This window comes from Erithacus rubecula, assembly GCF_903797595.1.
Source record: "Erithacus rubecula genome assembly, chromosome: 19".
In the NCBI taxonomy this organism is placed as follows: Eukaryota; Metazoa; Chordata; class Aves; order Passeriformes; family Muscicapidae; genus Erithacus; species Erithacus rubecula.
In genome coordinates, this window is record NC_136671.1 from 1297326 (window position 1) to 1320023 (window position 22698).

Sequence of the window (22698 nt, forward strand, 5' to 3'; positions counted from 1 at the left end):
TCCACTCACTCCAGCTGGACTGGCCACAGAGATAAAGAACAGCCAGTGTGATGCTGAGATCCCCAGGGATACAACTGGGATAAGAGAGCATCTCTCAAAGCTCAGGAACAAAATGATTCAAAAAACTTAAAGCAAAACCCCCATGGAAAATTCCCTAGAGACAAAAATCCCTGCAGTCCCCTGTAGAAACCAAGAGTAAACCAGTGTTAGGTAAGTCTAAAGGCTTTTCCAAGCTCTTGTACAGCTGCAGGATGCACGTACACCTCTGCACAGGCTTCATCCTCCCCTTGTTCAAACCACCCTGGAGTACAGCAATAAATCCCTCAAGTCCTTGTAACCACAGAGCAGGGAGGAGCAGGGAAGGGTGAATTGCTCCCTGTGCTGCACTTCTGAACCATCAGCACCATAACGGAAATCCTTTTGCTGCAGGTCAGGGATGCAATTCCAGGCAGGAAAAGAATTTCCACGTGCCACAGGATCCCTGGGCCTGTGTGGGGGCTCATCCTCAGCAGTGCAAGGTTAAAGGACACTTCCACACAGCGAAGCTCCAGAGATGCTTTCATGATGCTGTTTCTAGTTTCTACTGTCTACCCAAAAAATCCTAAGAGCCTTCTCCATAACACTGATTTTCTGGGGCCAGATTCATCTACATAAATTATAGTTCCCAGAGAGGCTGAGGCTATGGCTGCCCCTGGATCCCTGGCAGTGCCCAAGGCCAGGCTGGATGGGGCTTGGAGCAACCTGGGATAGTGGGAGATGTCCCTGCTCATGGCAGAGGGTGGAATCAGATGAGCCCTTCCAACCCAATCCATGTTTCTGTGACTCTATGAAATATGTGAAAAGTTTAAAAAATTGGAAACAGAAAGAAAAACTGCAGGGTCTGGTGTGAGATTTCTTTAGCAATCTGATCATAGAATGGAAGCAACAGTTCTGACAGTCCAATCCCCACAGAGCATTCCTGGAGCTTGTCTCCAAAACAGCCTGCTGGGTTTTTCAGCCTTGACTGCTTCACAGGGACAATGAATTTCCTGCTGCCAGCATCTGTCTCTGGTCTCTGTCACAGTATTCTGTACCTGAGACAAGTGATTGGACTTATTTTTAAAAAATCCTGATTACTTCTTTTTCCCCTGAAGTAAAGCAAAAATAGGTTTAGCAATGTGATCAATACCGAAACTAAAATCGTTAAGTCCCAAAATAATTTCAATGGATAAAAAATGGCAAATAAGCTCTTGCCCCTTATTCCATCAAAGTAAGAAAAAAAGATGGGTTTATGTATATATACACATATATAAAAACTAAACATGGAATTCCAATCATAGAATCATGGAATGATTTTGGTGGGAAAGGACCCCAAAACTCATCCTGTTCCACCCCCTGCCATAATCAGGGACATCTTCCCCTAGTCCAGGATGCTCCAAGCCCAGTCCAACCTAGAAATCCTTTTCCCCTCACTGCTGTGAGCTCTATTAGAGCCCAGAGTGATGAACTGGATGTCTTGAAAAATCTATTACTAAATGTCAAGATAAGGAAGAAAAAGAAATCAAAAAAGAGAAACACTTTCCTCTCCCTGATTTGAAGCTCAGCAATGAAACCCCATTTGCAGTTTACCACCCAGAGCCTCAGCAGAACTGCAGAAAATTGAACATGGGGACAGAGCAATTTCAGTCTCTGTGGTCTTTTGACTTTTCAATTGCTCCTCTATAAATCCCTGGAATGCAAGGTGTTCCTAGGAATGAGAACAAAGTGCTTTCCTTCTGTGCAGTGATGAAAGGAGGGGGAATGCTGCCTTGGAAAAGTGTGTTTACAGATGAGGTGCCCCCTTAGTATGTGAAAACTGCAGAAAAGGCCCAAAAGCTGAACCCAAACCCACACACAAATCATATTATTCTTCTTTATACATATATATTATACACACACACACATTGAGTACTATAATCAGGTTTTTAAAAGACAGCATAAGGTGGAAAGCATTTCCCCTTTCCCAGAGCTGAGCAGAGGAGGGAACAATCCCTCCACCATTCCACAACAAACCCCCTTGTTGTTTGGGAGGAAAGACAGGAGGATTTAAGGATAATGGTTTGCTGCCACGAGCCAATTTGTTCTGCCTTCACAGAACAAGAACACTTAAGCTCAGTAAATAGAGTTTTGTAGCCTACAGCTCTCCTGCCCTTGGCTTCTCCCTTGCAAGCTCCAAGGACCTGGCAGCTTTTCTGCTCTCCATGTTCACAAGGAATGGGTGCTGAGGTTTAGGGAACATCAGTGTTCATTATCTTTTCAATACCTTTGTTATCTGATGTTTTAAAGAGATTTTAAAGATTTATGGGATGATAACCACCCCAGGGAAGGGGCCATGGTATTAAATGACACATTTATAGGACCATGGAATGCTTTGGGTGGGAACAGACCTTAAAGCTCATCTCATTCCATCCCCTGCCATGAACAGGGACACCTTTCACTAAATGAGGCTGCTCCAAGCCCTGTCCAGTCTGGCCTTGGACACTTCCAGGGATGGGGCAGCCATCAAATATCCACAAAATTAAAAATATTCAAAAAACCAGATGTTGAAATGTATTCTTACAAAAGAAGCTGCTAAAACCCAGTCTCTCAGACAAGCTGTTTTATTATGAAGAGTTGTTGGACTCAATCTAAGGAATGGTCTGTATAATTAAAACTATCTAAAATATGGAGATAGAGCTAAACTGTGTATTAATTTTTAATCTGAGTTTTAGATCTCCTTCAAGTAATTTTGGTATTTGTCCTTGTTTATACTGCAGTCTGAGAATCAGCCAGATGAGTCAAGGAAAAGCCAAAGGAGCACCCAGCCAGGGAGGCCATTTATCAGTTCTCCTCTGATGTCTTCATCTTCCGTTTGCTCATTTTCATATTAAGAGAAGTTAAAAATCAATCTTAACTGGGGTGACTGCCCCGGCAATGATTTGCAGGAGATGCAAATGCTGAGTGCTCCTCCAGTGTGTGTGTGGAATTCTAAACACAACCCACTATTCCCACTTGGAGTGCAGGTGGGGCCTGTGCCTTAGGCAGGGCAGGCTGAGCACCTCCCCAGACTGCCAGCTGTGCCTTGCTCAGCTGCTCTGTGGCAGCACTGCCCCCTCACCTGTACACCACGGCAGGGATGCGCTTCCAGGAGCGGAAGCTGGCCACACTCTCCAGCTCCTTGTCCGTGATCCAGGCGGGAACGATGATCTCCTGGGGGTAACTGCCACACAGCCTGGGGAAAGGGAGCACAGTCAGCCCCAGGGAGCAGCTCCAGGCTTCCCAGAGAGCACAAAGCAGCACTGACAGCCCTTCTGCTAATTCCTGCTTCCCTGGGTGTTAATAGTTCCCTTCTCCAGCATTAAATATGGAGGGATGGCTTTCTCCATCCCTCCTCCTGCAGGGACAACCAACTCTGGCTGGGAGTTATTATCCTGACAGGCAGAGCACTCACACTGCTCCATCACAGAGTTCCAGCTGGGTTTGCTCTGAGCTGCAGCAGGGAGCAGCCAGAACACCCTGTTCCTGAAGCTGAGGATCACAGAGCACCCTCCTCTGCTCCAGAGCCTGAAGAGAGCTTTTGTCTGCACTTTGAGTACCTCAGAAAGTGTTTTCTCTTACTTATTCATTTACAAATTTAACTCTTCCAAGCCTGTGTGGCTTTCTTTTTAAATACATGTCTTTGTAATATGTCAGAGAATAAGAAACAATAAAAAATGTCTTAGAAAGTTCAAACTTCACTCTTTGCTCACTTAAGATCTCCCTTAGAATGCTTACTCTCTAATAAGCCACATCAAAATCTGGTATTTCCAAGCCTAAAAAAAACCATAGCAGCTAATAAAACTTTAAATCATTTAAAACACATTTTTTCTATAAACAAAAAATCCATTATTCTGACTGTCTCTTCTTGGGACCTGTAGAAGCTGAAAAAAATTTCAGTAATGGAGTGTTTTGAGATGTAGTCTGGCTGTGGAAAAGCAGCCCCAGCACTCACTTGTACTTCTCATTGATGTTGGAAATCCTCCAGGCATTGTTCATATCAAACCCCATCCGCTCCACTTCGTTCTTAAACCTGGAAGTTACATGTTCTCCTGGGGACCAAAAGCAGAGGGGGAAAATGAATGGGAAATCAGGAATTAAGAGTCCTGCTTTGCAAAACAGAGAAAACCAGCACATATCTCAGTCCAAACCCACCAGCTGCACTTCACAGCCTCATTCTGACATTTGCACTGGTGTCTATCCCTGGCCAACTCTCCAGAAATGCCAGAGTCCTGAAATTACCAACTTCTGGAAATTCCTATTAAAAACCAATGCTGCAGACCAGAACCAAGGATATCACCAAAGGAACTGAGATCCACCAGCAATCCAAGTGGGATGGTGGGAAGTCCAGAACAGTTTTCTATCAATGAGAAGAATGTGAAGCACTGGTGAAAGGGTAAGACCTGGAATGTGCCCTGGAACGTGGGCAATCCATTGAATATGCATTTGCAGCCCCAGGTTTCCTGTATGGCTGCAGGCAAATCCTGTCATGTATCTTGCATCTCAGTTTTCCAACTGAGTAAATTGGGCATTATTCTTCCATGAGTCATGTGGAGATAGAGAGGTAAAATGCATAAATGATTGTTTGATACAAATACCAGTCACAAGAGCCTCACAAACTCCTGGATTCATACATTAAAGGAAGTGCAATGAGTCCCATTTATTTCCTAGACACTTTTGCTTTAAAGTCTCAAAATATAATTGAAAAATATACAATGGCAAAAAAAGGGTAAGAAGACAAAGTCTGGAAAATGAAACAAAAATTCCAGGTTTCCAGGGCCAAGAAAAGTGCTAAATTTAATGAGTATGTGAGCAGAACTAGATAAGTGATTCTGAAAGTCCATCCATTGCTTGTCTCTTTAAATTACTGTATCATTAAATCCTGAGGCAGAGCAGCACCCAAGGGGGGAAAAATCTGCTGAAAAATTAATGCTTTAAGTATTACATCTTTCCATTAAATATTTTAGAAAACCCTCTAAGTCTTTCAATCCCCCAGATATCTGTAGATACATGTTTAATTCCAAGATGAAATGCACATGTCTGGAATGATTTTTAATGCCATGTTACAGAATAATTAGAAATAAATATAAACAGGTAAATTAAAAATATAGACAGCAGGCTAATTACAGCACTTGATTAACTACAGTGTTATAAAGGTCCTTTATAAAGAGCAGAGGTGGAATTAGACAACACATTCCAGGTAACAACCTCTGCCAGGTTTGTCCTTAGTAGTGACTTTTAAAATTTAAAAATCCCACTAATTCTTTTACTGGAGCATCACTAGGATGGGGTTTCCCCATCAGCTGCACCTCAAAACTTGTGCTACATCCTTAAGGATTTTTTTGGACAGCAAGTAAGAACACTGGAAATATCCCAAATCAATGCTGTTCAGCCTGGTGGGTTTTAAGAGAAACACACAAAGCTACATGAAAATCAAATATTCTGCTTGATTTTTCCCTCTTCATTTTTAGCTACTGAGAAGCCTCAGGTTTTTCTCTTGGAAACAAAACCCCAACCTTAATATTTTGTCCATTTCTCCTGAACTGCTGGTATTTTAAGAAGCACTTAAAGCCAACACTGATAATGTTTAGAAGCATCCCAACCCACTGTCAAAATCCCAGGGAAGGCAAGCTAGATATTTTGTGGGTTTGTGCTTCCTATTAAAGCTGACCCTGGATCTCTACTACAGACACTGCTAACATATTTTTCCCAGAAAATATGTTCTGTTGACACTTGGATGGATTTTGAAGCATTTTAGTACTTTTGTCTGTATCTACCAAATAATGGGCTCCTTGGACATAGAAGAGAAATGACAATGTGTTTGGGACTGACTTCTTCAACCACATTCACACTGATTTATTTCAGCTATGATTCAGCTCTTTGAAGGAGAACATCTGCCCCTAGCCACAGGCAGCTACAGGGAGATAAAGTTATATTAAAGAAAATTATTTGATAGACAAAGCTGCAAGAAAAAAAAATTGATTGATAAAAGTTAATAAAAATGTAAATGTTGCTTCTTATTCTGAAAGTGTCCAAGGCCATGTTGGACTTGGAAAAACCTGGTGTAGTGGAAGATGTCCCTGCCCATGGCAAAGGGTGGAGTGAGGTGGGCTTTAAGGTCCCTTCCAATCCAAATCATGATTTCAGGATTATCCTAACCTAGCATCAGGCTCTGTTTCAGCAAGACAAGACTCAGCAAGCCCTCCACAGGTCTGCCAGCTCCCATTGTCCAAATGTAGCTAGGAGGGAAAAGCCCTGGGTGTGAAACTCTGCTCTGAGGGGTTTTATGGCATTTTTCAGAAGCTGCCCACGAACTGAGTGAAAAGGAACAGGGCCAGGGAGCTCCTCCTCCCCCTGTGTGATCCCTGCTCCTCCCCAGACAGCACAGACATGAGAGCCTGTGCCCAGCTCCAGAGCAGCTTCAGCAGCAAGGGCAGAATCCCAGCAACATCTCAGCCTGGTGTAACTGGGACACTTCCCTCAGGCAGTAAGTCATGACTGACAGGAGATTGCAGAGTGCTTGAAAATCAGATTTCTTACACTCAACCAAGTGCCACAACCACCGGCATGCCAAGTTTGAGCTTTTATTTACTTGTGGGCTTCTACAGCTCTGCAGCAAGAATATTCCATTAAAAAAGTTCACTGCCTGTGGCTGTGAATGAACCTCAGGAGTAGCTCAGGGGCTCCCTTCTCCTCCCCAACATCCATCTTGGAGATCACCGCTCCAGACAAAAATGTGGCAATCAACCCAAAATGGTTTAGAGTGAAAGCTGCTGCCATGGTGAACAAAATGCTGCTGGCTCTCCACCTGCCTGACTGAATGAAAGGCAGGCAGTGGTTTGTGGGGACAGCCAGGTGCTGCTGGCTGCTGCCAAGGCTCTCCCACGTACCTGGGCGGCACAGGTCCCCGTGCTGCTCCTTCTCACTGGCGTACACCTCCATGCACCAGGCGTGGTAGGCGAAGGAGAACAGGTCCTCGATCTTGGACGGGGGGCGGATGGCATTGTTCAGCCTCTTCAGCCACTCCTGGCACTGCTCAAACGTGGAGAACTGACACCTGGCACAGACACAAACATCCCAGGGGTGACTTTCAGTAAGAGAGGTCACTCCAGAAGGTGACAGGCAGAGCATGAAAAGCTCTGTGAGAGCACAAATTGAGGATAAACAGTGTATTGACAACTTCCTTCCATGTGCACTTTAATGGGAAGCAAAATGAAACCTGTGGAATGAGTAAGGAAACATTCAGGGAGTCAGGACTGACTGAGCAGCAATGTTCTGGGACTGGGAATAACCAGGGTGTGCTGTGCCAGAAATGAGGGGGACATTTCTCCATGTGTTACCTATGAAACCAAGGAAAGATCATTTAAGATAAAGACAGGAACGTTACAGTCCCTTCTGACTGCTGGAAACGGGGAAACTCAGAAAACTATCCCACACATTACAATCTACTATAATATAATTATAATCTAATCTAATCTAATCTAACCACAGTCCTGTAAACAAGAACAAGCTGAGAGAGCTGGGGGTGCTCACCTGGAGAAGAGAAGGATCCAGGGAGAGCTCAGAGCCCCTGCCAGGGCCTAAAGGGGCTCCAGAAGAGCTGGAGAGGGACTGGGGACAAGGGATGGAGGGACAGGACACAGGGAATGGCTCCCACTGCCAGAGGGCAGGGCTGGATGGGATATTGGGAAGGAATTGTTCCCTGGGAGGGTGGGCAGGGCTGGCACAGGGTGCCCAGAGCAGCTGTGGCTGCCCCTGGATCCCTGGCAGTGTCCAAGGCCAGGCTGGACAGGGCTTGGAACAACCTGGTGCTCCTGCCCATGGCAGGGGGTGGAATGAGATCAGTTTTAAGGTCTTTTTTAAACCCTTCTTTTTCTGGCTTTGTTGGGAAGCACAGACTGAGCTTTGTCCAACTTTACAGACTAACAAGAACTACAGAGAATATTCTCTGCACAGGAGAAACCAATCATCAAAGCAGTACATTAAAATTATATTAGTTTTTCTTTTCAAAGAGGATTCCTGCACTCTTTAGAGTAAAAGGGTAGAAATAAACCAGTGATTTGTTTTGGTCTGACATTTTTCTTTAAGATTTTATAGTTATTAAATATTGCCCAGGTATTTTTATTTGGCTCAGTCCTGGTTAATGATGGCATCTGCATTCCCTGGGGGCAGATTTATCTCCCCTACCTGCAAATAGCTCAGAGCCACAAGGTGGAAAGGAAAAGCCATGTCCAACATCTCCCAAGAGTTGTGAGGAACTGCAGCCTGAGGTGTTTATTTCCCATCACTGACTGTAAAGCAAGCCCAGACTACTCACTGAGACAGGATAATTCTCTATTAAACATCCACACTCAGACAAGATACATCTCACCCTAAATTCTTTCTAAATTCTTTTGAAGTTAGTGGTGTAAATAACAAGTATTATCTTCACCTGGATTCTATTTCTCAGAATACAAAGTTTGCTCATGAAAAAGAACAAGAATATATTCTAGCTCTTCTGTCTCAGTCCTAAAACTTCACCATCTCTCAACCATCCCCAAGTCCTCTCCTCTTGGAGATGCAATTTTGAGAGAAAATTTATAAGGATGGCAAAAATACAAATAATTTGTATTCATTCTACAACTGAAGGGAAAAAACAAATTAATGTAGGGAGGAAGGGTGACTTTCTTAAATGTCAAGAGCTACAAGTGAAGAGGAAGTTAAACATTGAATTCAAATTAAACTAAATATTACTTTTAAAGTAAAAGCAGTCCTAGTGAAAAAACAGTCTTTCAGGAAGCAGCTGACCTGTCAAACATTCTGAGTGCTCAGAGATGGCTGGGGCTACTTTCATTACACAAAAGGTACAGCCAGCAAACATTTAATCAAAAATAAATGTTCCCTTCTTAATTAAAGTTCATAGATCAAAATTAATTTCTGCAGGAAAAAAATAAAAAAAAAAAAAAAGAAAGAACCCAGTGAGGTGCAGCTCAGAGAGCCCTGCCTTGGGTCTGGAGTCTGGGGGAGGACAGCCAGGAATTACTGCTGCCTGCACACCTGCATTTACCACCTTCCTCCACTTGCTCTTCATTTATTCCCTCATTTTCTGTTCCAGGAGGTTACCATGCCTCAAGGATAGTGACTGTACCCTCAAGGGTGTTGAAAATGCAGGGTGGATGAAGCCCCCAAACCCCAAATCTTGATTAAACACATTTGCAATGTGTGTATCAGTAACTTTATCTACTTCTGTACTTACTGATGTGGAAATATTGATACACCTATAATATATTGAAGCAATGTATTATAACTGATGGCAAAGCAGGGACACAGTGAGACTAGAATCAGTTTCAGAATAAAACAAAGATCAGCCACGTGGGCTCAGAGCAAGCTTTGCTGCTGTCCTGAATCACAACAGTGAGACACAGCCCACCTTGTACAAAAATCACACAAAATAAAAAGTTTTTGAGGGAAATCAGGTAAGAAACTCCAATTTCTTGAACGACCCCAGCTGCCCATGGCACCAGAAAATAAATTTCACCCCTTTAACACTGAGCCTCTCCTACCTTATAACCTTGCAGTCCTTGCAAGTCAAGTGTAGCTGGAATATGTCCCGGCACTCCACACTCTCAATGAGCTGCAATGGAACCTGCAATTAAACACATCACATTATTTCATTTAAGCAGCAGTAACAGCAATTTCTTTGCATATCTCCCAAGGATTTATTGTAGGATACATAAAATTTAAAGAGAGGGAAACAAAAGAATCCACCTGGAATTATTTCAGCAGCTCTGGAGTTTGGTACCAGATATTCATATTCCAGCTCCAGACATGTATAGTCCAAAAGCCTTAAGGGATCCCATGGGAGCAGCTGAGAAAGCTTCAGGAAAGGCAGCAGACACCCCAGCTCCTCTCTCATGGAAGCAGCTTTCTCTCTCATAGGTCCAAATTTAGGAATCTTAATATATTTTTAGCTGATGGTATTGAAAAAGAGCTGCAAAGCAAGATCCCCTAACAGATTGCTGCTGTCTGGATGCCATTCTGTGGCAATATCCAGTATATCCTCCTCAGGGAAAAACCCTTTGGCCTGTTTAGATCAACACTTGTAATGGAAGCAGCTGAATTTAGAGTGATAATGCTGAATCTTTCACAGCTGAAGTGCAGTTATAGACACTTTTGTATCCTGGCATGTTGGTCAGGCAATACATGAGAGCACATGCAAGTACCTTTAAGGATGAGAAAACCCACAGGATGAAAATATTAATTTTCAACATTTTTGGAACTTTACCTGAGATGGGCAAATGTACACTACTGCCCTAAATGAACAGAAGTCATAAATAACTATCTAAATGTAGCTAATACCTGTAACTCATGTGAAGCACAAATCTGTTTGAATTGTTCAGTAGATTATATGGACATTCCACAAAGCAATAAAACCTCTGCTATCCTTTAGTAACATTCCAATACTCTGATTTTTGCCATCACAGGACTAAGACCCAGCAGTTTAAAGTCTGGCTTGGGGCTTACAAGAGGTGGCTGGAAGAGCCAGGGTTTCTCCACATGCTTGGGAAGGTTCTTCAAGGTCACCTCCAATCAAAGCTCCAGAATAAGGAATCAAGACAGCATCTTCTCAGGCACCACAAAACTTAAAATGTACCTCATTTTGGTGGAATGAAAAAAGGAAATGAACTAAAACCAGAAGGTAAAGAAAAGAGATGTCTCAAAAATACAAACCAAGGGAAAACCTCCTCTGAGCAGGGAGATGCCTAGAGCAAGCTCAGGGGAAATGCTGTGCCCAGGAGAGGGATGAGAAGCCTGCTGGCTCTGGGGAAGGGAGGCACAGCTCAGGGCAGCACCTCAGACTGAGCCCAGAGTGTTCTCACTTCACTGCCCCCACATACAACAAACAGGAGAGTTTTTAACGCTCACTCTCCCTTGCCAATGTTAGACCACAACCAGAGGCAGCTCTGGAGCCACCAACCTCCCCCTGCTGTGCCCAGCAAGGCTGGGACAGGGGAGTTACTCTGCTCTTCTGCTGCAGCTGCACATTAAATGACAGAAAATCCATGGACAGGACATGGCAAGAGGGTGCCTGACCCCACTGCCCAATAGAGTTTTGGTTTTCAAATAAAGCCGGAACTTGAATTTCTGTCCATGTTTTCATCACTGTCACTGGTTGAGATCTGTGACAGAATCAGTGATGTGAAGGGGGCAGGAAATGAGGAATCCCTTCTGTGAAGGCCCCTCTGTGCCCTCCCTAAACTCAGCCTGCTGGGGTGACTCCACCAGGGCAGCACAGACCACACCAAGTGCTCTGTTCCACAGCTGATCCCTGCATTTCACCTGCTCATTCCTTCCAAGCCTTCTGCTTGATCCCATCTGCCAGGCAGGTAAATTGTCAGAGATTTTTGTCTGATCAATGGACAGGAATTCTCCAGCTCAGACTGGAGAATCTTTCAGACTGTCTTCACGACTGCACAGCCCCACACAAACCTCCTAATAATTTCTCCATGGAAAGGGAAGTCTGGCACTGGAAGGGGCTGCCCAGGGAGATTTGGAGCCCCCGCTCCTGGAGGTGTCCAAGGAAGGACTGGATGTGGCACTGAGTGCTCCAGCTGAGGACAAGGTGGGGATTGGGCAGAGACTCAATAGCCTGGAAGGGCTTTTCCAACTTAGATGATTCTGGAATAATGTATTTAAATCTATCTGAATTAAATGGCACCAACATGGAAAGTAAGGCATCTTTCCCAGCTGAGTCAAGATTTCAGACTTGCTCTTTAACTCCAGTGCTGCTTTGGCTGTTATCTTTTTATTCCCCAAGCCCTGTTTTATTCTGTTTTTCCCCACGTTCATCTTCATTTTGTTCTCCACCTTTTCCCTCCTCCTGGCATTCTGCTTGTGGCTCTTCTTCCCTCTGTCTGCACTCTAATGACAAACTAATTCCTCTCCTCCTGCATGATTTTTAATTTCCTTCTTCCAAAGTCACTCCTTGCTTCCTGCCCTTTCCCTGTGCCCTCTGCTCCCCAGCCATCCATTCCCCTCCAACAGCCCACCAGTGATTCCCTCACAATCTGTAGCATTTTCTTCAGGACAACCTTCCCATTAATCTTTTTAATTTTCCTTCCCAGTCATAAAAATCTGTCCTTTGGTCCTCTGGTGTTTTCAATCTCTTTCCTGGCCATTATTCTTCCCCCAGCAAAGCTCTGTGGAATTATCTCCCATCACTCCCTCCCTGATAACCTTCCCTTCCCACTGCACATCCTTCAGGCTGCTGCCAGTCTAACACCCAGAGCCCATTCCTGGAAGAGCCATCAATTCTATCTGCAGGCACTTCCCTCTAATAATGGCATGGAAACCAGGCAGGAGAAGCAATCATTTTTGCTTTTATAAGAATAAACATGCATTGTTATCTGAGGCAAATTACATCCCATTATAGGGAGTACAGGAGCATCCTGCTCTTGCAGTACCTCCCGACTGTCTCTGTGAAATTATCTCATTTTAAATAACAGCAACCTTCTACAATTCCAACTTCTTATTTTTGAGGGTTTTTAAAAATGATTTTGATGACTGGAGCTGTCTGTTATCTAAGAGCAGTACAAGATATATTTAGAGAATTACAGCTCTGTAGTTAGAAAAAGCACAAGTTACATTTTCAGTGCTGAACCAACCCCCCACAGCCCAGTGCATGCCCACAGTTCCCAGTGGGATGCAGTGGATTATGGCCAGGCTGCTGCAAGCACCACTGACTCTGCTACACACCCTCCCTGTGCCTCATTTAGCTCAAATCTCTCAAGGACCTCCTGTGGCACCCAGGGCCTGGGAGCTGGAATTGGGATTTCCTCCCTGTTTTCCCAGCTCACAGCTGGAGTAATGCCAGGGTTCTGGTGCAGGCTGGTGGCTTCAGCAAGCACAAGGCCAAGACTGCCTGTCCTGGAGTGTGGGATGAGGTGGAACATGGAGGCACTGGGGCTGCAAGGACAGCTCTGAAGGGCTCCAGGCTGGAGGCAGCTGAATCCCTCCTGGGTTCATGAACCCACAAGGAGTGTCCAAAGCAAATTTTGCTTTTAATTACAGCTGATGACACTTTGGGTTTGTCTTGAAGGCCACCTCTGAGCCCCCTCTTGTCTCACAATTGCTGTGCTCTGAGTGTGAATAATTTGGGCAGGATAGCCTGAGGACAAGACAAGGATTATGCCACTCTCCAGCAGGGATGAACCACAACAGCCATAGGCATGAGGAATATTGCAATGCAACCATTTTTCCAAGCAAGGGAGAGCTCACATTAAAAGTCATCTCCTCATCAAAGTCCCCCCAGTCATGACTTTTCTTCGGTACTGTGTCCAAAACCAACCATTGGAATGAGATTACATGCAATCCATGCTTCTACAAACTCCACTAAAATGTTAATTCTCCCATCAATGCAATTAGCTTACAGGGAGGAAAGTGATTAGACAGAAACACTCAGCAGCTGCAAAGTCTGACATTTTCTTAAGGAATCAATAGAGTTGGGCCTGGGAACCAAACCTCCCCTGTGCACTGAGATCCCTGTTGAGTCTGCACTTTTATCCTGTGGATAAATGTAAGTCAACACCCCTGAATGTCATAATCCCCCCAATTTATGCATGGTCTGTGGGACCTTTTGTTTTTGCATTTGAAACACCATGTTCCTATTAGCACTGAGATCTAGGAAATTATCCATGGGAAAGATCTCCACACACAGCCCTTTTCTGCACTGTTGCAATGGGAACATTAACAACTCTGAATGGATTTATTTCCCAGCCCAGGTGATCTGGAGTTCTGTGCTGCTCACTGAGGTGTCACAGCAACATTTTCACAGCCAGGGAATTGTAGCCAAACAAGAGGGAAAAGCCACACCCAGGAATGAAGAATTTCTTATAGGTATTTGCTGAACAGCTGTGGTGGCATAAAAACAGCAGGAAAGAATCAAAATGAACTCAATCAAAAAGTACTCAGTGAAGATTTGAGTTAGAAAATCACCATCTGATCAAGAATTTTGGTCAATAATAACCAAAAGGATTACTGGTGCCAAAATTAACAATTTAAATATGGTTTTTCATTACTGAAGAATGTTTTATCTTTAAAGACATCCCAAGCCCTCCCTGCCCTGGATTTCAGTGGAGTTCATAGGAAGTTATTAGTAATAGATAGGGTTACAAAGAATGATTTATATACTGCTCTACCTCATACTCTGATTATTTCTAGTTAATTATGCTAATGATAATGAGATACCACACAGAATGAGAAGGCATGTGACAGTCAGGGAATTAAAATGAACATGGGAATATTGACAAGCTTCTGTGGACTCTTCCCTGAACACAAGCAAGGAACGTGATTTGAGAAAACATCAATTCTTGCTATGCTCAAAAACCCTGAATTGAAAATCCCAATAAAGCAGTATCCCTAATTATCCTAAAGACAGGAAGTGCAGTTCATGCTCTAATGGCTTCTCCAATAAAGGAACTCCATCATGCCCTGGCATTCCTCAGGACACTCTTGATTTCCACACTGGAAGTGTCCCCAGCTGGTGAGACTGGGCTGTGTGAGCATCACAGCACTGCCCAGGAGTGTCCAACACCACTTCACTGAGTCTGGTACCAGAGCAGGTGAGCATGGAACCATTTCAAGGAATAGACACTTGGAATAGAACTCCCTAAAGAAATGCACTGAAGGTGAGGTCCCACTCCTGACCTGTTACACCAAAGACTGCACTCAAACCACCCAACATCTGGCACAGAATTGCAGCAGCTGGATCCTTTGTGCATTACCTCTGAAGCTCCAAGAGAGGCACAAATCAGGTTCAAGGTGCTCCAAAAGCCCCTTGGAACTTGGACTATTTCTTCCCACTGAGCTTGGGGACAACAGGTGGCTGACACAGCCAGCTGTGAAGGTTGAAGGATGTCACATTTTCTTATGACATCTGATTTTCAGAGCTGCTGAGTCACCCTTTGGTACCTAAATACATATTTAGTGTCCCCAAGAAATCGACCTGAACATCAGAAAAAGATTTTTCTTTTTTACAAGTGGGGGGATCAGTGTAATCTTATCCCAAATTCTGTTATTTTCATTGAGATCAGGACACCTGGAAGCACTTACATTCACAACAGATTCCTTGAATTTGATGTGGAGCCTGTAGTTGGAAAGGGCAATGATGGCATCCTCTGCTCGTCCCACGTACTCCGTGCTCTCCCCGTGCAGCTCAATGAACGGCACCTGCAGAAAGGCAGCAAAAATCTGATTAAGACACCACTTCCCAAAAATCTGCCCTCCTGCTGCACAAGAAATCAAACAAAGCCTGCTGAGAATTCAGCCCTGTTATTGCTGCTAAGGAGGAACATCAGGTAAGGTTGGCTCCGAGGTTAACTGCAGCCTTTTTCTGAAATGATCCCTTATTTTAATGTTACTTTTCCCCAGTGCTAAGTGCCTGATCAGGGAAAGCAATGAATTTTTATGAAAAATATCCTCACATTTTGGCAAGCAGGCTGACAAAGCCCTTGATTTATGCTCTCACTCCTTACTTAATGGAGAGTGGCATTTCCATAATGTTATTAAATTTATTGTAAAGTAGGCACAACACCCAGGATGAATAATGTTCCCTGCTCTTTCCCCACCATTCACCCAGCAAGCCCAGGTAACCAGCCCAGGCTGGATCCCTAAATGCTACAAAGCTGAGCTTCAACAAATCAAGCTTTTTGCTCCCTATTTCTCACAGTAAATATGAAAATGCATAATAAGCTCCAGCTTCATAAAGTCAGAAACCTGCAGTTCATTACACCACACATGGAAATTGTCACTGGTTAATTAAAAATGTGACTTAAGCCCAGTTTAGCTGAGTTGGGTAGAAAGTGTAAATGCTCAATTTGAAAGTGATCTGGTTTTACACCAAAGTAGCTTGAATCAAATAAAAATATATTACAATGAAACTCTTCAGTTGGTCTAAGTGTCTACATGGAGAGCCAGGCTGGGAGAGCTGGGGGTGCTCACCTGGAGAGGAGAAGGATCCAGGGAGAGCTCAGAGCCCCTGCCAGGGCCTGAAGGGGCTCCAGGAGAGCTGGAGAGGGACTGGGGACAAGGGATGGAGGGACAGGACACAGGGAATGGCTCCCACTGCCAGAGGGCAGGGCTGGATGGGATATTGGGAAGGAATTGTTCCCTGGGAGGGTGGGCAGGGCTGGCACAGGGTGCCCAGAGCAGCTGTGGCTGCCCCTGGATCACTGAGGGTGCCCAAGGCCAGGCTGGACACTGGGGTTAGAGCAGCCTGGGGCAGTAGAAGATGTCCCTGCCCAGGGCAGGGGTAGAACAGAATGGGCTTTAAAGTCCTTTCTAACCCAAACTACTCCATGATTCTATGGTAAATCATTTGAACTAAACTGATTTCAAAAGGAGCTTTGGAAAAGCTTCTTTTTTTGTGCAACTGAAGACTTTTGGCTTCACAATAACCAGATGTAAAGGCAGTGTTTAACCATCTTAGTGCCGCTTTTTCAAAACAACAGAGTTCTAAACTATGGAATAAAACCTGACTCTTGGAATTAGTGCACAGGCAGCAGTGATATTTTTCAGACCCTTGAAGGAATTTCTTGTAGTAAAATGCCCAAGTTCTCGGTCCTACCAATAGTACAGAAGTATTTAAGAGGAAAATGAGTTTCCGTGCTAACTGTGAATTAAAATTCTAGAGAAGAGACCAGAGAATCCATAACCAACTGGAGGCAGTGTGATTTGAACAGGAGCAGTGGGGTCATTACCTGAAGGTTCTCATCCTCGCGGATCAGCTGCTTCCTGGGAAAAATCTGATTAGCCTGGATGCATTCAAGGCTGTGCTGAGTCTCCTCATCCTGAGGAACAAAGTGTCACAGTCACCTGCAGCACTGGCACCTGCTGCCACCTTCCCCAACCATCCACAGCCAAGGAAAAGCTCCCACAGGATGAAGTGTCCAGAGAATTCCAGGAGCAGTAACTCCCTGAAGTTTCTAAGCTCTTCAACACAGGCCCTCAGACAACAAATTTGGTATTAACAATAGGTTTCCTTCCTACAACCTGATTAATAAAGTCATTAAAAGCTGGAAGATTTATAGCAGCATTAGGCAAAAAGCATTAGCTTTTTTTTTTTTTTTTTGCCTAAAACTCAAGAACCCCACAATTAATGTAAACATTAATTCCCCAGTGTTTTTCCCATTTTGAACTCTTCTGCTCTGTCACAGACCCCACAAAGCTCCTTTGCTTACCATGACAGGCCCTGGGCAGGAGGAGGAATCCTCGTCTTTACTTGCAATACTTTGAGCTCTTCACTTACTAAAATCTAGAAAATCAGGAAAGTATAATTATGAAATAAGATCCATTTTGTTTTGGCAAATAAATTAACTTTTAAAGACTGTGAATGTAGCTGTTAGAAAACTGAGAGCAAACAGTAATTATGCAAAGACAAAATCCATAGAAGCTCCCTCTCCTGAGAGCCAAAATTGTTTCAAAATATGTCTGGTTCCTTCTGTTCATCCTGAAAAATTACCTTTGGATGTGCTGCTGGGAGAACACCTGTGTGAAGGCAGCAATTAGACCAGTGTTGATATAATTTAAATTAAAACACATTCATCTTTCTGGATCCCCTGGAATTTTCTCCCAAGTTGTTTGCAGATGGTGAATCAGAAACCCGTGGGTTACAAATCCAAAGGGATTGTTGGGATCCTTTAGGCTGATCTGGTGTGAAACACAGGGTTTGGATCCTCCTGGATCAAGCTTGTTTCAAGTATGGCATATGAACTGGAATACCTATTGGGATAAAAATCCTCATTTTACACTTATGGCTCATTTTGGATATCCATGGATAGACCAAAATATCCATTTTTCTGCACTGACCTATCCTGGAGTTCCAGACCACTACACTGGGGACTTGCTCTCTCCACTATCCAACAACCCCAGAAATTTTGATCATGGGCAAATTTTCTGGGCACATTAACACAGTACTGAGGTTTATGCAAATCACCTAACTAGAAACTGAATGATTGAAGTGAATACAGGAGCTACAATTTGGGTTTGAGATTGATGTTACATCCTGCTTTTTAAATCCAGGTAGGTTCTTCCCTTTTCTACTCATCAGAGATTCACTCAGGTCTTTATGGAGTTTGCAGACTGTGGCACACAAAACTTACAAATGAAAATACATCACAGGAGTGCAGCCAGTTCTCAGTTCACAGCCAAAGTCTGTATCTCACTTTACCTCTAAATGTATTTCAAATTATCAGTATTGAGGCTGACAGAGAAAACCACTTCAATCCATCAGCTCCCAGCACTGCAGGGAGCCTTAAACACATCCAGTACTCAGTATGGAATATTGACAGAGGGCAAAGGAGCAGCAGCTGCACATCAAGTATCTTCAGTATGTGTGTTTGTAAATATATTTACATAAAGGGGGAAATGATGAGCAGAATCGTGCTCAAACTGCCATGGATTCACTCAAATTAATGCAAAAAGTAGATATAAAATCCTGGGACACCTGGAGAGGGACTGGGGATAAGGGATGGAGGGACAGGACACAGGGAATGGCTCCCACTGCCAGAGGGCAGGGCTGGATGGGATATTGGGAAGGAATTGTTCCCTGGGAGGGTGGGCAGGGCTGGCACAGGGTGCCCAGAGCAGCTGTGGCTGCCCCTGGATCCCTGGCAGTGCCCAAGGCCAGGCTGGATGGGGTTTGGAGCAGCCTGGGATGGTGGGAGGTGTCCCTGCCCATGGCAGGGGTGGCACTGGATGGATTTTAAGGGCCCTTCAAACCCAAACCATTCCAGGGTTATATGATATAAAAAACATCTTGTTACTTCAAAGAACTCCTTCAGCTTCACACACAATTATCAAAGAAATTCCAATTAAATTTTTAAAATTTGCTTTATTACAAATTTGAAGCTTGCTTAGTATCTCTGAGGAAAAGTTTTAATTTAATAGGCACTGTGCTGGAAAAAATTCTTTCATACTTCAGTTTGATTAGACATATGTAATTTATAACTTTATTATATAACTACCTACATATTAAAAAAAAAAAAACGGTATTAGCTTAGAAAATTGGGTCTTTTAAAATATCTTACAACTGTGCTCCTAAAATCCAGCATAAACCTCCAGCAGAGACTGCCCAAAGCACCAAATTTCAGTCTAACTCCTGCATTCAGTGCAGAACAGTTTCTACTGTGACAGTGTGGCTTTTTCCTTGTGAGAATCTTCCTTTTTGAGGTGAATTTTGGGAAAGCTGTGTGGATAAAAAAAATCTGTCTCAGTTTGGGTCAGGATTATCAGATCCAAAGGGTGATGCTGCCAAGATAAATGGTACAAGAAGTTATAGGACTGGTTCTAAAGCAAACACTCTCCTCTGGCTGCTGCTGGGCATCAGTGAAACACTTCAGCAACTTCCCTGCCACCAATGGAGTGCTGGCAATTGCTGACAGAAATAACAAAAAGGCTGAATTGTTACAGTGAGGCTCTCTGAGCTGACAGTGAATACTATGAGAGAAATCATTCCTTTCCCATCATGTCCATGAGCTGATCCCACTCCCTTCAGCAGCTCAAGGTCACTGGGCTGAGCAAAAGGGAAAGGGAACAGCTCTGGGAGCAGGGATGCACCACACACTGCCCAAACCACACCTGAATCCAAACTTCTTTCTATCCCAAAGTTTTCTAACCCATTTCCAGTTCATCAAAATCTTTCCATGAGAACAGAAGCAGGATCCCAGTGACTTTTGACATCTCATTAGGACATTTCTGGCTTTAAAAGTCTTGGAAATAAGAACATTTCTCCTATCACCAACTCCACCAAGCACTCCTGAGCCCTCCCCACCGTGCTGCTCCAAGGGACAGCTGGGGACAAAGACAGCCCAGCACCAAAAACAACTTCTGAACCAGCAGCCTGGACAGGACACTCCACTCTGAGGGGAGTTTGGATTAATTCAAGAGAAAAAAGAGAAAGTCTGAGTGCCTTGTAGCTGTAACAAGAGCTTAACATGCCCACAGAGGGAATTCCAGGACTGGATTCCCATGGGCACATGTGGATAAGGCCTCTTTTCTGGCCACAAAGCAATTCAGAATTTCATAAATGAGGGAACAAACCCATCCTCAGGGTGATCCACACCTCTTCTAGGACTGCAGAATGGAAGAAGAATTGTCATTTTGTTCAGCTGCAGCTCTGCTCTGACAAAAAAAATCCATCTTCCAGAAGTGAAATGGAAAGGTACAGACACAGCTCAGATAAAAAAACCTGGCCAGGAAAGCAGCCTTAAATTCACATTCCTCCTTATCAATAGGATCACATAAAAATAGCAGCCAGCTTATACACACTGCAATGAAACTTGGTTTTATTGGTACAAATATTGGGTTTGGTCAGGACTGAGGCCAAAAGGTGATGTTATCAATCCACTGTCTGCCCTTTTACCTGCAATTCCATGTGTGTCAAATTATGTCAAGAAAGAGAATTGTCTTGTCAATTCTCTATCCTTATGTTCTGCTTAAAAGGATAAATGATGAGCAAAGGTTGTAACCTCAGACTCTGTTCAGCCTCCATGGGAACATCTTAATTACCTTTTGTTTCAGATGTGCCTTCTGGTTTGAATTATATACATAATTAAGAGTAGCAATAACCATCTGTTTGCCAGTGATTCTAAACAAAAAAGATTAGCTAAATAAAGGATCATTTAAATTCACATATATTTAAATGCAGTTGGACTTTAAGCAAGGAAAAGGAAAAACTGGATGGAAAAAAGGAAAAAGGAAGAATCCAAGCATTTCACTTTCTTGCCTTACCTTCCCCATCCAGACTGAATTCTGTTTATTTTAATATCAAAATCAGACTGAGTTGATCCCTGAGCAGTTCACATACTGCAGCACAGTTGCCCTCTGAGTTTGGAATTCAAATTTTTTGGCAAAGGAACATTAGAAAATTTGAGAATTGAACATTCAGGAAGGCACTGTACCTTGAGCAAAAGATGCTTCTGTTGCAAACTGAAACCACTTCTCCCCCTTTGGCAGGTGGAAGGAAATTTCTGAGATAAGGATAAACACTCAGCTTCCCCCATTTCAGCCCCTAACAGGAAGGTTTCTCCTCTTCCCTGACACCACAGGCTGAAGGGACTCTAACTTTCAGCAGGATTTACTGGGAGAGCAGCTGACAACATGGATATTTGCACATTATTCAGGAATAGGAGCAGGACAAAGAATCATGTTTGAAGCTTGGGCACAACTAAGAGTCAAAAACCTTTTCAATAATTGAAGGTTGCAAACTCCAACTCAGTGAAATACTAATTTTTGTCTAAGATCTTGGAAAACACTTCATTTAATTAAGAGAATAATCAATGATGAGCACAAAATCCACAAACATGCAACTCTTACCTAAGTATGAGAGAATAAACAGTCCTCTCTTGTCCCAGAAAATTCCAACTGTTCTCTTCTGATACTTCACATTGGCAGCTGCAAATACAAAGACAAATCTTTAAAACATCAACTTCCCTTGAAAAAACCACCTCTGAACCAGCAGCCTGGACAGGACACTCCACTCTGAGGGGAGTTTGGATAAACTCAAGAGAAAAAAGAGAAAGTCTGAGTGCCATGTAGCTGTAACAAGAGCTTAACATGCCCACAGAGGGAATTCCAGGACTGGATTCCCATGGGTACATGTGGATAAGGCCTCTTTTCTGGCCACAAAGCAATTCAGAATTTCATAAAAGAGGGAACAAACCCATCCTCAGGGTGATCCACACCTCTTCTAGGACTGCAGAATGGAAGGAGAATTGTCATTTTGTTCAGCTACAGCTCTGACAATAAAATTAATTCACTAAATTACTTCCCAATACAAGCTACAGGAGAAAGCTTTTCTAGAAGATCCAAATGGATTTATACTGATCTTCAAAGTGGGTTTAATTTTCCACTGCAATTGGCATTTCTGGCCCCAAGAAAGCCAATGAAGACCCCCCCAACAGTGATTGCTGCCCATGTGCAAAAATTCCAGGGATCAGCAATGCTCACAAGGCCACTCCTTCCAAGCCCATTCCTCTGGATTTTCAAGTGCTGTACAAACACTTATTGCATCAAAAATGAGATATTGAGCCAGAAATATACATTTGTCAAAAATTACATGGAGAAAATATCTGATCTGCTTCATTCCTACAGTTACATCAACAGGACCAACAGATGTCTCCTGTGGCATAAGAATGACAAAGTTTTATATTAAAATACCCAAACCTTAAAAATTAAAAGTTCTAGACTGACCCAACTGTTCCTAAAGCACACAAGCAGCCAAACTGATGGGACACCACTCCCTTGTATCTAAAGATTTGCTCTTCACAGAAACTTGGATACTGTCCCAGTAGCACATTGCATGTGGATGTGCCTGGAAAGTGTTAATTTCTCCATCATATAATCCTGCTGCTGGAAATAGTTTGCCTGTACTTTGATGTGCCACAACTACTGATAATTTTCACATTCTGGTAGGGGAAATAAAATATTTTTATATTTTGTGTTCATTGTATCCTTCAGTTTATGACTTAAGACAGGGAAAGCAAATAATACAGAGAAAAAGGAGATACAATTTTAGGACTTATGGAGTAGAAAGTAATAGTTCAAGAAGATGAGAATCAAAAATTGTGCCTTTCACAGAGCTGTGCCCCAGGCCCAGCATCACCAGCTGGGTGAGGGAGGGGCTGTCCA

At 43.4% G+C, this 22698-nt stretch overlaps 1 protein-coding gene across 18 annotated transcripts in view; it reads right to left on the bottom strand.

Moving 5' to 3' along the window:
* Positions 1–22698, bottom strand: part of MTMR3 (myotubularin related protein 3) — a 73075-nt gene that overhangs the window by 21119 nt on the left and 29258 nt on the right. For all 18 annotated transcript variants that reach the window (XM_079322760.1, XM_079322774.1, XM_079322772.1 and 15 more), the window contains 8 exons: positions 21385–21462; positions 17250–17323; positions 16770–16859; positions 15124–15240; positions 9576–9658; positions 6924–7090; positions 3989–4085; positions 3116–3229 (listed from right to left, as the gene is read on the bottom strand). In XM_079322760.1, the coding sequence (XP_079178886.1) occupies positions 3116–3229; positions 3989–4085; positions 6924–7090; positions 9576–9658; positions 15124–15240; positions 16770–16859; positions 17250–17252 (671 nt within the window). In that variant the 5' untranslated portion in view covers positions 17253–17323; positions 21385–21462. The remainder of the gene's footprint in view (positions 1–3115; positions 3230–3988; positions 4086–6923; positions 7091–9575; positions 9659–15123; positions 15241–16769; positions 16860–17249; positions 17324–21384; positions 21463–22698) is intronic.